Genomic DNA, 17,483 nt, shown 5'->3' with positions numbered 1-17,483 from the left:
GTGGGTAAAAAATCTGCCTCTGTGATGCAGGTGACTCGGGTTCAGTCCTTGGGTTGGGAAGGTCCCCTGGAAACAGGAATGGCTACCCACTCCAGTATTCTTGCCTGGAGAATCCCATGGACAAAGGAGCCTGGTGGGCCACAGTCCCTGGGTCAGAAAGAGTCAGACATAAGTGAATTGACTGACCACAGCACAGCACACACCTAGGTATCTCTTTCTTTTTATCTTTCTTCCTTTCTTCTGGAGGGATACCTGTTTCTTTTATTTTTTCAACTGAACAGTTAACTTCTTAGTTTGAAGCATATAATATATTTGAATAATATTTGCTAATCATTCTACCTTGTTGCACATTGGAGGCTTTTGAGTGTGTTATACCAGGAGCATGAATAAGGCTTGTACTTTTAAACTTTTGTAAACATAAGAAATTACGTACTAACTAACCCAGGGCAGGATGACATAGAAAGTCCTTGTGATCCAGAGGTTATCACTGCCAACTCTCTGATACTTTTCCTTATGTACTTTTTTTTCATTTAAGATCATATAAAATTTAGCTTAAAGAAAGGATCCTATGCACTGTTAATAAGTTCCTTTTTTCATTTTCTTTGTGTTTCTCTAGTGCCTATAGTTTTTTTAATATGCAAGCTTTTTTTAAACTTATTTTTTAATTGAATGATAACTACAGAATTTTGTTGTTTACTGTCAAACCTCAACATGACTCAGCCATAGGTATACATGTATCCCCTCCTTTTGAACCTCCCTCCCATCTCCCTTCCCATCCCACCCCTCTAGGTTGATACAGAGCCCCTGTTTGAATTTCCTGAGCCATACAGCAAATTCCTGTTGGCTATCTGTTTTACATTTGGTAATATAAGTTTCCATGCTACTCTTTCCGTACATCTCACCCTCTCCTCCCCTCTCCCCATGTCCATAAGTCTATTCTCTGCGTCTGTTTCTCCATTGCTGCCCTGGAAATAAATTCTTCAGTACCATTTTTCCAGATTCCATATATATGTATTAGAATACAATATTTATCTTTCTCTCTCTGACTTACTTCACTCTGTATAATAGGTACTAGGTTCATCCACCTCATTAGAATTGACTCACATGCATTCCTTTTTATGGCTGAGTAATATTCCATTGTGTATATATACCACAACTTCTTTATCCATTCATCTGTCGATGGACATCTAGGTTGCTTCCATGTTCTAGCTATTGTAAATAGTGCTGCAGTGAACAATGGGATATACATGTCTTTCAGTTTTGGTTTCCTCGGGGTATATGCCTAGGATTGGGATTGCTGGGTCATGAAAGAAAGTGAAAGTGAAGTCACTCAGTTGTGTCTGACTCTTTGCGACCCCATGGACTGTAACTTGCCAGGCTCCTCCGTCCATGGGATTTTCCAGGCAAGAGTACTGGAGTGGGCTGCCATTTGCTTTTCCAAAGGATCTTCCCGACCCAGGGATGGAACCCAGGTCTCCCACATTATAGGCAGACGCTTTACCGTCTGAGCCACCAGGGAAGCTGGGTCTTATGTTGGTTTGATTCCTAGTTTTTTAAGGAATCTACATACTATCTTCCATAGTGGCTGTATCAATTTACATTCCCACCAACAGTGCACACCTTCTCCAGCATTTATTGTTTGTAGACTGTTTGCTGATGGCCATTCTGACTGATGTGAGGTTATATCTCATTGTAGTTTTGATTTGCATTTCTCTAATAATGAGTGATGTTGAGCATCTTTTCACGTTTGTTAGCCATCTGTATGTCTGCTTTGGAGAAATGTCTGTTTAGATCTTTTCCCCACTTTTTGATTGGGTTGTTTGTTTTTCTGGCATTGAATTGTATGAGCTGCTTATATATTTTGGAAATTAATCTTTTGTCAGTTGTTTCATTTGCTATTATTTAACCCCATTCTGAGGGTTGTCTTTTCACCTTGTTTATAGTTTCCTTTGCTGTGCAAAAGCTTTTAAGTTTAATCAGGTCCCACTTGTTTACTTTTGTGTTTATTTCCATTACTCTAGGAGGTGGGTCATAGCGGATCTTGCTTTATGTCATCGAGTATACACAAGCTTTAAAGGTTACTTTCCATTTACAGTTATTAGAAGATACTGGCTATAACCTCCTTTTGTACAGTACATCCTTGAGCTTGTCTTACAGCCATTATTAGTTTGTAGCCCCCACTCTCCAATCGTTATATCACCCCTTCCCCCACACACAGTTAACCACTAGTTTTTCTCTGTATCTGTGAGTCTGCTGCTTTTTTGTTGTATTCATTAGTTTGCTGTATTTTTTAAATTTCACATATAAGTGATGTCATACAGTATTTCTCTGTCTGACTTATTTCACTTAGCATAAACATCAAAAATATAAGAATATCTATAGTGAGCTAGCCACTGGGGGATTTAAGCTGAGGAGTGATGTGGCTTAATTTTCGTTTTAAAAAAGATGTCACCCTGGCTGTTTTGAGAACGCATGGTAAAACAGCGGGAGAGGAAGAAGGGAGACCAGCGTGGAGGCTATTGTGTAGATGAGATATGGTAGTGGTTCCCACTAGATGGATGAAAATAAGGATGAAGAGAAGTGGATATATTTGAGGGTGGTGTATCTTCAAAGTGAGGATAACAGGACCTGCCAATGTGGAGGACAAGGAAGAGGGAAGATTTGGGGTGATATAAATGGAAGGTTTCCAGGTAGGGGAGAGAAGGCTTTTGAGTGATTATGAGGGAACCTGTATGTGGTCAGGGATAGCAGTGTAAATGAGAGAAGTAATAATTGAAGAAGCAGAATTTGGGAGGAGGGAAAGAGTAAATGTGCTTAATGTAGCGCTTTCAAACTTTACAGTCAAATCCCTTGGGGATCTTGTTAAAGTGTAGATTGACTCAGTAGATCTGGGTGGAGCTGGAGAGTCTGAATTTCTATTTCTTTGATCTAAACAGACTCTAAAAGTGGGAATCACTACCATATCTCATCTACAGAACAGTGGCCTCCACACTGGTCTCCCTTCTTCCTCTCCCGCTGTTTTACCATGCGTTCTCAAAACAGCCAGGGTGACATCTTTTTTAAAACAAAAATTAAGCCACATCACTCCTCAGCTTAAATCCCCTAGTGGCTAGCTCACTGTAGATCTTCTTATATCTGAAGGTAATCATTTGACTCTTAGTTATCATCCTTGTGAGCTCATTTTCTTTAACATCACAGAAAGGCACACACCTCTTAAGTGTAGGTTTTTGTGTCTTTCCCTGCCCTAAAATATATCTAATGCCTCCAGGAAATTTCTCCTCCTGCACTTGCTTTTGCTGGCACAAGTAGGAGTTTTGTTTTCAAAGCAGATCCCTGCCTTTTCTTTCATTCCCCATCAGAAAGCAGTAGAGAGATGTCTCCTCTCCCCTTTCTCTGCATTGTCAGCAATCACCAAGGTCTCCACTCTTCTCATGCGACTGGCTCATTTACCCTCAGCACCGAACCTTCTCCAGAGTTCGGCTATTTTCTGTGACAGTTTCTGTGTCCTGGCAGTCATTCTCCTCCGTGATCAATAGGTCACTTTACCTTTGAACCTAATTTCTCCATCAGTGAAGCTAAAAGGTCAGAGTAGATGATTTCTTAATGGCAGTGTAGCTTTGTGTTTTTACAATAGAAGGAAGTCACATTTCTACAGTGCTTCAGACTTTACTGGACAACCCAGTATTGTAAATATAAATGACGATTCCAGGATTCTGTTCCTTCTTCTGTGGTACCAGGCACTGAACTCTTAGCATTGCCAGTTTTGCTCCATTGCAGGTAGCTTGGTTGTTAACCATTGCACTACCTTCCCATTCTTCTGGGTTGAACCGAAAGTTCATTCAGGTTTTTCGTAACATCCTATGGAAAAACCCAAACGAACTTTCTGGCCAAGCCAGTAACATTTCTAATTACTATGGTTTCCTCCATTCTGTGTCTGCCTGTAGCTGGCTTTAAACTCTCACCCTTCTAAGCTTTCATGACTGACTCTCAGCTATTGCATCCTGCCTTCCTCCTCTTACTTGGTGTCTGTCTTCCAGTTTAGCCATGAGGATGGGAATTGACTCTGTCCAACATCATTTGTCTTTAAATTGGGGTCCATACTTTCTTTCCCTGTGTCCTGTATTTCATGCTTTCTGTGTCTTTTGTCTTTTTTCCATTGCTTTTGGGTTCTATTATTCACCAGTATTCAGTTCTATATGAAGACTTCGTTCAGTGTCCAGTATCTTTTATTGTCCTGAATGTCAACTTCATCTTGTGAGAAACAGATAACAACTCCCGAGTTGTCCACCAGAGAGCAGTCTCAGATACCCAAAGCTCACTGCCAGCTTTGTATTTTGGGAACAAGGAATAGTTTTTCAGAACAGCAGAGTCTCTTACCAAGAATTGAAGTATCATGGGCCCTGGAGATTATAATTCAGATAATTTTTTAAAATTAGAGCTTGTTTCACAATTGTTAGTTGACTTGGAGCCAAACGTTCCTTCCAAAGTGTTTTAAACTGACTTGAATGTGAATGGCTTTGGATAATTTATTGTCATGGTAAAAAAATAATATAAAACAAACCAACATTGTCTCAGATTACAGTTTTATCAAAATATAAGAGAGAGATGTCACGCTTATCCTCATTCATCCCTTGTATATATCTTTGATAAAAATTCAGCTTTATAAAATATATGCAGTAAGGCATAAATATTTTTATTCCAAAAAGAGATGAATTATAGAATTCATTTAGATAGCTAAAATGCAGATTTCCTTTAGTGCATTTTTTTTTCCCTTTTACTGATATCTTCATTTAATTTTTAGTTTCTAGTGCAGTACAGTTGATTAACAAAGTTGCATTTGTTTTGGCATCGATTCAGTTACAGATAGGAGTACATCTACTTGTTTTTGGACTCTGCTCCCAGATAGCTTCTTCCAGAGTGTTGAGTAGAGTTCCCTGTGTTAGACAGTAGGGCCTTGTTGACTATTTTAGAAATATCAGAAAAGAAAGGGAAGTTGCTCAGTCATGTTCAATTCTTTGTGACCTCCATGGACTGTAGCCTGCCAGGCTCCCCTGTCCATGGGATTTTCCAGGCAAGAATACTGGAGTGGGTTGCCTTTAGTGCATTTTTGATGAGAAGGAAGGAGTGATTTCACACTTTTTACCATAGAGAGGGAGTCAGATGCCCAATAAGGTATATGTAAATCATAGTGTAAAACACTCATATTTATATTTAGAATGTGTTTAAAAGTAATCGGAAGTTCACTTACTTAATCTTCATTAGGCCTAGCCCTAGTCTCCCCCATTTTTTCGCCAGGGCCTAACTGAACTGGGTAAACCAAGTGGATGACTGAGAATTAATTAAAATGACCCTGTATAAAATGTTCATACACATGTGACAATGATTATTAGTTGAAAATACACATCATTTAAGGCTATAAAGCCTTCCTTTGTTAAACATATTATACACTTTAATTGTCTTGACCATGGTTAACCAGTGGCAGGGTCCTCATGATGAAAATTACCACTTGTGGCCTTGGTGCTGAGGAAATACAAAATGACTGTCTGGTCCTTAGGAATCTCAAAAAGAGCTCATTAATCCATGGCTAGATTAGCTCAATTACAGTTGCTCATGTGATGCCCAGCTGCTGCTTTTCTGTATTAGAAACTAGCCTGAGAATGATATGTTAAAAGAGAGGCAGTTGGGCCTCCCTGGTGGCTCTGTGGTAAAGATTCTGCCTGCCAGTTCAGGAGACATGGGTTTGATCCCTGGTCTGGGAAGATCCCACATGCCACACAGCAGCTAAGCCTGTATGCCACAACTTCTGAGTTGCTCTAGAGCCTGGAGGCTGCACCTCCTGAAGCCCATGTGCCCATGCTGCACAACAGGAGAGCCCACTGCAGTGAGAAGCCCAAACACCACAGCTGGACAGTAGCCCCTGCTTTCCACAGCTGGAGAAAAGCCCACGGAGCAGCGAGGACCCAGCACGGCCAAAAAGAAATACGTAACTTTAAAAAGGGAGGGTGGTGGGTGAAGGACCAGCCTTTCAGGCTCATAAGACATAAAGCAAATCCTAGTAAAGGAAGACCCTCTCTTGGAAAACAAACATAAAATGAAAGGCACACATACCTTCATCTGTAGGTTGATGTGTTTCTGTTAAGGTGGTAGAATCAGGCTCTGTCTTCCATATGACATAAGAGTCTTTTTATCCTTAATTATAGGCCTGAAGTCATAGGCAGGCCTATTTCTAATTTTCTAGCTTTGGTTCAAAGAAGAAGTTTGAACCTTACTTATCAGGGTATCTGTCCCAAGGCTCTTTTGAGGCCTGATTTTTGCAATTTACTGGCTTTAGGACTTCAGTCAAGCTATTTATTTTCCTGAACCTTGGTTTCTTTATCTGTCAAATGTGAATAGTATCTACCATTTTTGTTGAGAAGACTGAGAGACATGGATTGTGGTACAGCACAGTAGACAGTATTTCCTTTTTTGTTTTAAACCCTGAACCAGTGGAGCAATACTTTAGTTTTTTTTTCTTTTTTTTGGACAGTGTGACTTCAGATCATGATTCTGCCAGTTACTAGCGATGTGATCTTAAGTAGATTGCTTAATTTCTTTGAGTCTTTTGGAGGAGGGAGGAAGAGGGAAATTACACCTTGAGAGAGTTCTATGAGAATTAAGTTAACCTAGCAGATATATAATGGGTAGCACAAAACAGTCACATTCAGGATCCACTTCTTTTAACTGTAGTGGAGTATTCAAATGTAAGGAGCAAATAATGCAGGTGGTAAGTGATGAGACTGGATCAGGGTGGTGATTGGGGTGGAGAAAGAAGAAGCAGATCATAGTGTCTGTTTTTTCAAAAGTAAAGGAAATTTGATACAGAAGAGAATGTACTTCTGTGCTCTGACCTTATGTAGGGTATGTCTCTATACTTCTGTCGTTCTGTGAGATGAAAATAATATAAAATGCATCCTTGGATTGTAATGATGCCAACTTGAAGGTTTTGTGACATCATTAGAGAGAATGTTACAGTCTCAGCCCCAGAAATGGTACCTTTCTACTCCGTGTATTCTCGTTCTGGTATTACTTTGGATAGACATTGTCATCTAAACTCCACCAAAAAGTTAGTGACTTTTCTGGGAGTAGAGACCCCTGTCACAATCAAAGCAAAACCTGGAAGCATAAAGGGAAGGAAATCTATTTATAAAATGTATGTAATTATTTGTCGCTTGAAATACAATCAGCAGCAACCCAGATCTTGCTGTGGATCAGTGGTGAGTGATTTCTTGGCTAAGGAAGTTTGACTTGCAGGGCAAATACAAAGCACTAAATATTAACATTTCAGAATTGTATTGTTCTGAGTGTTTATTTAAGAACTCAGAAGTTTGCGGATACCAAATCCTGAACATCAACCTTCCAATTTTTGGAGCAATATTAAGTTTCCTGTGAAATCTCTGACTTGAATATAGCCTCTGATTTCTTATGTTCCCCAAGCTTGAAACTTGAAGAAAAGAGGTAAAAATACTGCTTCCCTCTAGCCATTGCTCATCTGTCCTCCTGTTTTCCAGATATTCAGAGTGGTGTGCATCTGTTTGGGTAATCCACCAGAGACGTTCACCTGGGAGTATCGAGACAAAGATAAAAACTATCAAAAGATTGGCCCTATAACACCCTTGAAGTTTTACAGGCAACATGTCAAGCCACTCTTCAATATGGAAGATAAGGTTAGAAACTGGTGATGGCAGCCACTGGCTTTTTATTTTCAAATACCTGTTGACTACAAGAAAGAGTATCCAATTCCAAGGTTAATATGCATGGTCATCCAACAAGACACTAAACCAAATTTTTCCTCTTCTTCTGAAGTATTTTATATACCAGTTCAGTTGGCCACTCAGGATTCCCAGTATTCCTCCTCAAGACTTCTCTAACTGTGGGTCCGCATTCAGTTTAATTCCCATCAGCTCCCCTTATCTGGGCCCTGAGTCATTCTCCGGTGCAAAGACAGTAAAAGCCTAGTGGGCATTTCTTACCATGGGTTCAGAGCATCACTGTGCTGTGGGCCTCTGGGGACTCTTTCGTGGAAAGGAGCAGTATCTCAGCCCGATTTTTCCCACTAACTTCAGGACTTCTCCACCTGCCTAGCAGGTGCCAGTCTTCCCTTCCTTGTTGGCATCTTGACCCTCTTAAAGGGCTTTCCTGGTGGCTCAGATGGTAAAGAATCTGCCTGTAATGCAGGATTTGATCCATGGGTCCTGGGAAATCCCTGGGAAGATCCCCTGGAGAAGGAAATGGCTACCCACTCCAGTATTCTTAACCTGGAGAATTCCATGGAGAGAGGAGTTTGGCGAGCTACAGTTCATGGAATTGCAAAGAGTTGGACACAACTGAGTGACTAACACCTTCACTTTTCACTTCACCCTCTTAAAAGCAAATGGCTTTGTTTTATCATTGGAGTCCCAATTCAACTGTACTGCCAGGCATTGAGCCTGTCTTGAAACTTGAGAGCAGGGGTCTTGTAATGATGGGCTCATTTTGCCTTACTTGGTGCACATAATTCTTTAGGATTAGTTTTGGGGTGACTTTTGCCAATAGGAAAAATGGTGATGCAGCTCCCAAATGTCTCCCTTCAACTAAATAGAATATACAGGGACCTCTCTCAAAAGGACCCTGCCACCTTTTGTTTCTTGGCTATTTAACAGTGTGTTCGTAATGCTTATTCTTGTAGGCAGAAGTGATAAGCTTGATATAAATATATGAACTTGGAGGGGAGGTCTCTGTCTTGATATTCCTGGTGTTATATTCTGATCAACATATTCTTGATCTCCTAGATTTGTTTAGTGAATGACCCTCGGCCTCAGCACAAATACAACAAACTTTACACAGTGGACTATTTAAGCAATATGGTCGGAGGGAGAAAAACTCTGTATAACAACCAACCCATTGACTTCTTGAAAAAGATGGTTGCTGCCTCCATCAAAGATGGAGAGGTTGGTATTGTTTCTGTGTCTTCTACATACAGAGTTAAAGTCTCTTCTTCCAGATCTTTGGTGGAATAGGAAGATAGGACATATGTTGACATTCTGTCTTCCTCTTTCCTCTGTTTCTAGGCTGTATGGTTTGGCTGTGATGTTGGGAAACACTTCAATGGCAAACTGGGCCTCAGTGACATGAATGTGTGAGTACAAGAAATTTAAAATAGAAAATCGTTTGTGGCTTGTGGCTGTTGGCGTACACTCTTGGTACGAAGTGACTCAGCTGAGGTTCATTCAGAGATTAAGCCTGAGGGTGGGCCTGTTTCTTTCCGTTTTGTAGAGTTTGAGGATTCATAGCTGAAACGCTGGAACGCCACATATTTATATGCTCTAACCTGGGAAGTCAAGATCATATCTGAGTTGAAATTGTTGGGTGCTCCTAAAAAGTCATACTACATGAGGAAGAAACTTTTTTTAAAACTTTTTATTTTGATTAACAATGTTGTGGCAGTTTCAGGTGGACAGTGAAGGGACTCAACCATACATATGCACGTATCATTCTCTCCCAAACTCCTCTCCCATCCAGGCTGCCACGTAACACTGAGCAGAGTTCCCTGTGCTGTACCGTAGGTCCTTGTTGGTTATTCATTTTAAATGCAGCAATATATTCATGTCCATCCCAAACTTCCTAACTGGTCCTTCTCCCCTGGTAACCACAAGTCCTTCCTCTGAGTCTTTGAGTCTCTTTCAGTTTTGTAAGTAAGTTAATTTGTATCATTTCTTTTTAGATTCCACATATAAGGGATATAATACAATATTTCTCCTTGAGGAAGACAGTTTAAAAAAAAATTGAATAATGTGTAAATCTGTTAAGTGTATTTGGGATGTAACAAAAGGTTTTCTAGGTCTCTGGTTTGATGTTTGATTCTTCTTACTGCTTCCATTATTTTGATACCGTATGTATTTTGTCTTTATGACAACTAGGACTAATTTGGGTACACACTTTAAAGCATTCCTTCTGGTTGCTGATGACAACGAAGGTTCGTTTGTGAACCAAATCATACTAAATCCTTGACTGTTAAAATTTATCACATTAGTATTATTTTAAGTAATTATTACTTGTAGGAAATTGAATAAATATCTTGACAGTTAACAGTAGGAGAAAGGAAATCTGCTAAAAGAATTCATGAGATTTTCTAAACTTTGAAAATATTCTCCAATATTTTGACATTTATTTAAATTTCACAGTTAGCCATGGTCTACGTGAATTCAGAAACTGAATGCTACCAGCTCAAAGTGAAAGTCACTCAGTCATGTCCAACTCTTTGCGACCCCATGGACTATACAGTCCATGGAATTCTCCAGGCCAGAATATTGGAGTGGGTAGTCATTCCCTTCTCCAGGGGATCTTTCCAACCCATGGATCAAATCCAGGTCTCCCGCATTGCAGGCGGATTCTTTACCAGCTGAGCCACAGGGGAAGCCCAACCAGCTCAAAAGAGACCATTTTTGAAAGAAATACTTCAGAAAATTTTTTTGCTGTTGTTTTCTTTCCAGATTGACAGTGCAGCCTTTCGACAGTTTTTTGATTAGGGGAATTTATGTTAATAACTTCCTATTTTTCTGAGTGCTCTTGTGACACAGAGAGAATGGAATCCCATTGAGAGACTAGATTCTGCATGTCCCATGTTCTCAGAAGAGCTGAGCCCAGATTTGTCTGGAGCTGCTGAGCCCCTTCAGTTTCTTCTGTGATCTTCTCATAGCCAGAAGCCAATTATCCCCCGTGATTGTACTTTGTATATTCTGTGCTATTCTTTTTATAACAGCTATGACCATGAGTTGGTGTTCGGTGTCTCCATGAAGAACATGAATAAAGCTGAGAGGCTGACTTTTGGCGAGTCACTTATGACCCACGCCATGACCTTCACTGCTGTCTCAGAAAAGGTATGACCCCCAGTGTGCAGACACCGGTGTCCGCACAGGGGGACCTCCATTCCCCTGCGGGCCATTTAATCCAGTGGAGCTTCTTCAGTGTATGTGCTTCCTGTTAGAAGTTAGGTTCCAAGCGAGACATTGTACCCACCTCTCTGGGGGGTTGGCTGCTTGCTTTCAGAAGTCATAAAAATAGGAACTGTCCATGAGGAACAAAATTTGGGTCAGCAGGGAGTAAGGAAGTAACTGCTTCTCTGTAATTTTGGAAATTCTCGGTGTGAAAAGAGGTCAGCAAGGAAACTTGGAAGAAGACCACTTCAGTTTAATAAGGAATTAAAGTGTGCCCTGAAAGTGTTCATATCTTGATGGTTAGTGTTCAGTCTCACCTTTGTCATTCAGATTCTTCTGCAGTAAAATGTCAGTAATTGGTAGACTCCATGCCCATTACTGAGTTTATTCAGAGTTTCAGAAAATGGGATGTAGAGTATTTTGGATTTCCCTATGGAATATTCTGACTAGTAACACCACTGTTTCTAGGATACAGTGTTGGAAACAACAACTGCAGCATTATCTTTCACAAATAAGCCTCCTCATTCCCAGTCTGTAGAAGAGAGTTTTACTTCTGTGCTCAGGGATCATAAAGAAGAGAAGACATCAAACTATGCTTTAATTCTTTACCACTGCAAGCAAAAATGTTCTTTCCAAGCCTGTCTAATTACTGGAAAGAGTGTCACAGAATAACTGTCTTGACATTAGAAGCAAAATATTAGAAGGAGCTTTTCAGAAAATACTATAAATATTGAGATAAAATGTAATCGTAAATAAACTAGAATAAAGTACTATTAAACCACTTAAATATGAACAACTTGGTGCTTTATTCTATGTTTGGCCCTGCTATATTATAAAATTTAGTGGAGTTACAACTAAGCTCCTTAAAGTTAAACTTTTAAACTATTTAGAGGATTATTAAAAAGGAAAACAAAAACTTTATAATTTCCAAGAGAGTTTGGCTTTTTATCATTTTCCATCTCTGTTTTAGAGTATTACTACTTTTCAGAAATAAAAGTCATACATACTCCATGTCTTTTTCTCTGGAATTTCCATTCTTTAATAGGCATGGTTTAGTAATACGCTGTTTTCCCCTCTGGGAAATGGAGCTACATTACATGTTAATATTATAAAGCAGAATTAATATTATCATAACTGGAATTTTATATTGAGATTTTTCTCTTCTCTCCACTTTTGACCTCTATAAAACTAGTTTGCATTGCCTTTGAATGATAATGCAGAGATAAATGCTTGTAAGTATTCTGGGGTATCCTTTCTTGTTGCTGATTTCTTGGAATCCCTGAGAGGGAGTTCCAGATACTATTCTATATTTGTAGATGACGTGGCTTGATCTAGGTCATGTAGGAATTCATTGGCAAGGGCAAGAAGAGGAAGCATTTTCAAACTTCCTGTAATAAATGACTTCAGGTGATGTAGATTCTAACACCAATATTTTAAAAGGAAAGTAAAGATGTACTACAAGGCAGGGAGTAGAAAACCAAAACATTCAATAAGCTTGACCCAGAATGTATAGTTTATTGATGTGGTTTTGAAAATCTCTGGGGCTAAGATTAAGGAGTAGTCCAGATAAGGGTATTTGAAACTTTGGGGTTTGATTGTTGGCTATTTCTGAGATGGAAAATTCCTGAGATTCAAGAAAACTGTCAGGAGTAAAACTGAATCCTATTTAGATGTGATTTGTGCAGTTTTATGCAAGTGGGAGTTGACAGATGAAATCATTAGGAGATAATTCAGGAGCCAGTTCTCTTCTCAGGCTACAAAGATTTAAGTTGTTTTGACATCAGCTAATGCTCTGGGTAAACATGAAAGAGAACAGTCTTTTCCCAAATGGAACCTTCTTATCCCTCTCTGTATCACTGTAATAAAGACTGTAAATGAAAATTATCATGATGAGTATCATTTTATTGATGAAGATAGATGAACAGAACTGCCTAGGTTTTGTTTTATGGAAATAGTGTTTTGCTTTGCCATCTATACTGTATTAAATTCAATATTTGTGTAACCAAATCAGTAAAAAGGCACATTTTGGAAAGTATCATTTCTTGGTTCCCCTAAGTAAGAAAAATAGGCTATATGATGGGAATGTGTTTGTTTTCTTTTTTAAACTCTTGACTAGGTCTGAGATTCATTGTTAAAATAAATACAGTGAGATGCCTCTGCAAAGAATGCTAATTGAAAGCGAGTCCCTGGCTTCAGATGGTGTTTACTGCTTTTCGTAATTTTAACATTTTGTTTTTCTTAGCCAAAAGGGATTTTAATGTGCTTATTTTCTGTATACCATAAAATGTAAAGGAGAAAATAGTAATATTTATTGCTTGGCTGGGTTTATTGTATTTTCACCTGAAGGGATTCAAAATCCACCTCTAATAGAAAATTCTCTTAGTTATAGTAGAAGATATACAGCCCTGGTCATGTATAGCGTTGCTGTATAGAGAAGGCTGTTTCTTCTGAGTGGCTGAATAAGAGCTAAAATTACATGACACCTCATCTGGACAGATCATTTCAGACTACGCTGTCCACTCTTTTACAGGATGATCAGGACGGCGCTTTCATAAAATGGAGAGTGGAAAATTCTTGGGGTGAAGACCACGGCCACAAAGGTAAGCTTATGCTGGTAATAATGCCAGACTCAAAGTGACTGGGTTCTGTTTTACTCTCTGCCTCCTAAGAGATATGGGAAGAAAGAGCTGCCCTGGTGTGAATCTGTTTTTCAGTAATTGGTCCAGTTAGCTAAATTATTAGCTGGACTATTGTAGAGAAAAATCTGAGGATCTCGTTTGCCCCCAGCATTCCTACCAGCATCGTGGTAGGCCTGAATGCCATGGTTGGCTCTGAGACCAGTATGTGCTGGCATTTGTTCCAGACCATAGTGACCCTCCTACACGTCTCTGTACCGGAATCCCTTGGCCAGTAAGAAACTTGAGTGTCCTTTGCCAGGACTGTTGGCTGTACAGCATTTGGTGCCTTTTTGTTGGCTGCACTAACTCTAGAAGATCAGAAACCTTCCAAGGAGGAAAATGGGCCTGGCAAGAAACTTGAGGCATTTATTGGAGGCTCATTAGAAGTTGTGGGGTCTAAAGAGGAAGAGAATGTTGTGGTTACCATTTAGAACTGTTTTATTCTGACAATCAAAAGCCAGGCAGAAGTCTTAAGTAAATTCTAGTAATTGGGCTTTAAAAAACAAACAGATAATATGTGAGTTGTAGCAAAATAAAAACTACAGATAAGCCCAAAGTCGGGGGGAAAAAAAACCTCTAATAATCCTGCCACCCAGAGATCACCATTGATTAACTGTTCAGGGTGTTGCAAATCTTTGAGACCATATTTTTTAAGATTGTTTTTCATGGTAGATAATAGTAGATTATCATCTACTTTTAAGGTAGATACTAAGGTGGTGGTGTGCTTTAATTTTTAGGGTTTCAAACCAAAAAGTGGCAACTGCCCTAGAACGTGATGCATGTCAGCATGTTTGCCTGGGTGCTGTGTGCGTCTTCTTCCCAGAGTCCACATGCCTTACCTTAGCCAGTGGATTCCGGCTAGGAAGGACGTGTTAACCACAGCTTACTTACTAGACTAGCTAGAAGGCTGGGAGGAAGTAGATGGGGAATCTAGTGAGATAACCCAGACACTTGGAATCAAACTTTAGCCATCTCACTCAAGCAGGAATCAGCTAGAAATTAAATAAATAAAGGGAAAGAAAAGAAAAAGAAATTAGAGACCTCAACAACTCTCTGTTACTTCCCTCTCTGTTTAAATGATTTTCCAGCTAAGTCCTTTAGAGCTCTAGGATTTCCAGGGGTAAAAAGGTGGAAGAAGGAGGGATGTAGAGGCTTTGAAGTGAGCACATGGAGCTTCAGTCATTTGTATTTGAAAACTGCTGTCTTAGAAGAGCCTTGACAAGGCTTGTGTGTGCCCCGATTGAGCAGCACAGGCAGTTGTGATGGCCAACACCGAGAGGCCATTTCATCAGTCTTTCCAAGTCTCTTCATCTCCCTGTGAAATGATCATGGGTGGGTTTTGGCTTAACGGTCCCTGGGGTCTGCTTTGGAACTCTGCAGCTCAGTGTTTATATGTAAACAAATATCAGCACTGTTACTCTGTTCATCATCACGTAGTTGCATGTTCCCCTTCTGTGATTTCTGTCATTGTTCTGTGATTATGAGACACTTGCTAAACTATTGTGAAGTAAAGTGCATTTTGTGCATGTAGTTTAATTGGTGATTTCTTATAAGATGAGCACGTTTTAGGACACAAAAACATTGGAATTGGGTAGAGATGGGTTATGAACTTTAGGAAAGCTAACAGAAAGATTTAAAATAAGCAATCAGAATTCAGTTATAATGTAAGTTGATGATTGTTAAGAAATGAATGCAAAGGAAAAGCCTGAATTGGAAGAACTTGGTGAACCCTGTATGGAATAATGGATTGGTTCAAGACTGAGAAAGGAGGACGGCAGGGCTGTCTGCCGTCACTGTGTTTGTTTTATCTCTATGCTGGACACATGAGAAATGCTGGGCTGGAGGAGTTACAGGCTGGAATCAGTAGGTGGGAGAAATATCAACAGCCCCAGAGATACAGATGATACCACTCTAATGGCAGAAAGTGAAAAGGAACTAAAGAGCCTCTTGATGAGAGTGAAGGTGGAGAGTGAAAGAGTAGGCTTAAAACTAAATATTAAAAAGACTAAGACCATGGCATCTGGCCTCATTACTTCATAGCAAATAGAAGGGGAAAAGGAGGACGTAGTGACAGATTTCCTCTTCTTGGGCTCTAAAGTCACTGCAGATTGTGACTGCAGCCATGAAATCAGAAGACGATGCCTTCTTGGCAGGAAAGCTGTGACAAACCTAGACAGTGTGTTGAAAAGCAGAGACATTCCTCTGCTGACAAAGGTCCATACAGAGACGGCTGTGGTCTTCCCAGTGGTCACATACAGTTATGAGAGCTGGACTGTAAAGAAGGCAGAATGCCAAATAATTGATGCCTTTTTGGAGAAAACTCCTGAAAGTCCCTTGGACAACAAGGAGATCAAACCAGTCAATCTTAAGGGAAATCAGTCATGAATACTTGTTGGAAGGACTGATGATGAAGCTGAAGCTCCAGTATTTTAGTCATCTGATAACATCCGACTCATTGGAAAAGTCCCTGATGCCGGGAAGGATTGAGGGCAGAAGGAGAAGAGTGTGTCAGGATGAGATTGATGGATGGCATCACTGATGGAATGGACATGAACTTGGGCAAATTTCAGGAGATGATGAGGGACAGGGAGGCCTGGCTTGCTGTAGTCCATGGGGTCACAAAGAATTGGAAATGACTGGGTGACTGAACAACATTTTAAAACATAAGATTGTTTCAGATGAAACTGTGTAGCTTCTGTTTCATTTTTGGTCTTATTTGGTCCTTGTAAATGGTTTGTTATCATAAAGATTAGTGTCTAGGAAAAGGACTAAAATTATGGTTTGTTTAGACCAGCCTGGACCATTGGCTTGTTTCTGAGATATTTTTCTATCTTATCAAGAGTCACTGAGTTTGTAGATAGTAGTGATATCCATTTAAGAGAGGACAAACACTTGTTAAGTCAGGCAAATATTCTGTTTTGTGTAGGGCGAGTTACTGTCTTTATTACTTTAAACCTAAATACCTACTCTTAAAGGGGATTCTAGGTTACTTTGCTAATTTTTTCCCCCATTCAACTGTACCTCTATGCCCCACTCAATAAAAGTTTTGCTTCTGTTCGCTTATACTCATTCCATTATTATGTTGAGAGACCTGGGGTCTTGATCCCCCTGATGTGCCTGTAATCCTTCCTAGTGAAACCTAGTCAAGTTAGGACTAAACTAACTTTTTTCATTGTTCTTGGAAAAGTAAAATGCCTGAGATTATACAGACTAAAGCATTTCAGTAGAGAGCCAAAAGATAAGAAATTGAACTGAGTGGGTGTAGCGTATAGTTCGTTCGAAGCCAAAAATAAATTATTCTCCTGTGTTTCTTGGTAATGTTCTTTTTGACTTAACAGGAAGGAAGGAAAGAAAACATGATCTAATTTAATTGGCACACTGGGCCTGACCTTAGGGAGAGTACGTTGTCTGTTGTTATGCTGGCGATGTGTGTTTGCCTCGGCGGGGCCCTCCCGTCCATCACCCTGGTCGGCGTTGGCTGCCGTGTCCGATACAGAACCCCTTTGTGCTCTTTTAGATGTGACAGCCTTAAACACCATTGCTAGGATTTTGTTTCTGTAGATAGCATTGTTAGCAGTTTGTTACTGTGCTCTAGGGGATTTCTGCTTGTAAAGATGGATGGTTTCTCAAAAAGCAGTGTTGGTAATACTACAAGCTGGCGGTAAATAGAGCAGAGATACTTGGGCAGGCTGCCTTTTTCCTCTGCCCAGCTCTAGCTTTGGGCTTCCCTGTTAGCTCAGCTGATAAAGAATCTGCCTGTAGTGAAGGAGACCCCAGTTCAATTCCTGGTCGGGAAGTTCCCCTTGGAGAAGGGATAGGCTACCCACTTCAGTATTCTTGGGTTTCCCTGGTG

The 17,483-nt window shown here is 40.0% G+C and overlaps 1 protein-coding gene across 1 annotated transcript in view; it reads left to right on the top strand.

The window, feature by feature from the left end:
• BLMH (bleomycin hydrolase) overlaps window positions 1-17,483 on the top strand; it is a 41,955-nt gene that overhangs the window by 10,912 nt on the left and 13,560 nt on the right. The window contains exons 7-11 of the mRNA XM_012185429.5: window positions 7,548-7,703; window positions 8,808-8,966; window positions 9,087-9,154; window positions 10,778-10,895; window positions 13,483-13,552. Coding sequence (XP_012040819.1) covers window positions 7,548-7,703; window positions 8,808-8,966; window positions 9,087-9,154; window positions 10,778-10,895; window positions 13,483-13,552 — 571 coding nt within the window. The remainder of the gene's footprint in view (window positions 1-7,547; window positions 7,704-8,807; window positions 8,967-9,086; window positions 9,155-10,777; window positions 10,896-13,482; window positions 13,553-17,483) is intronic.

The sequence above is a fragment of the Ovis aries genome, chromosome 11, assembly GCF_016772045.2.
Source record: "Ovis aries strain OAR_USU_Benz2616 breed Rambouillet chromosome 11, ARS-UI_Ramb_v3.0, whole genome shotgun sequence".
Lineage (NCBI taxonomy): Eukaryota > Metazoa > Chordata > Mammalia > Artiodactyla > Bovidae > Ovis > Ovis aries.
This window is presented reverse-complemented; position numbering and strand designations above follow the sequence as displayed.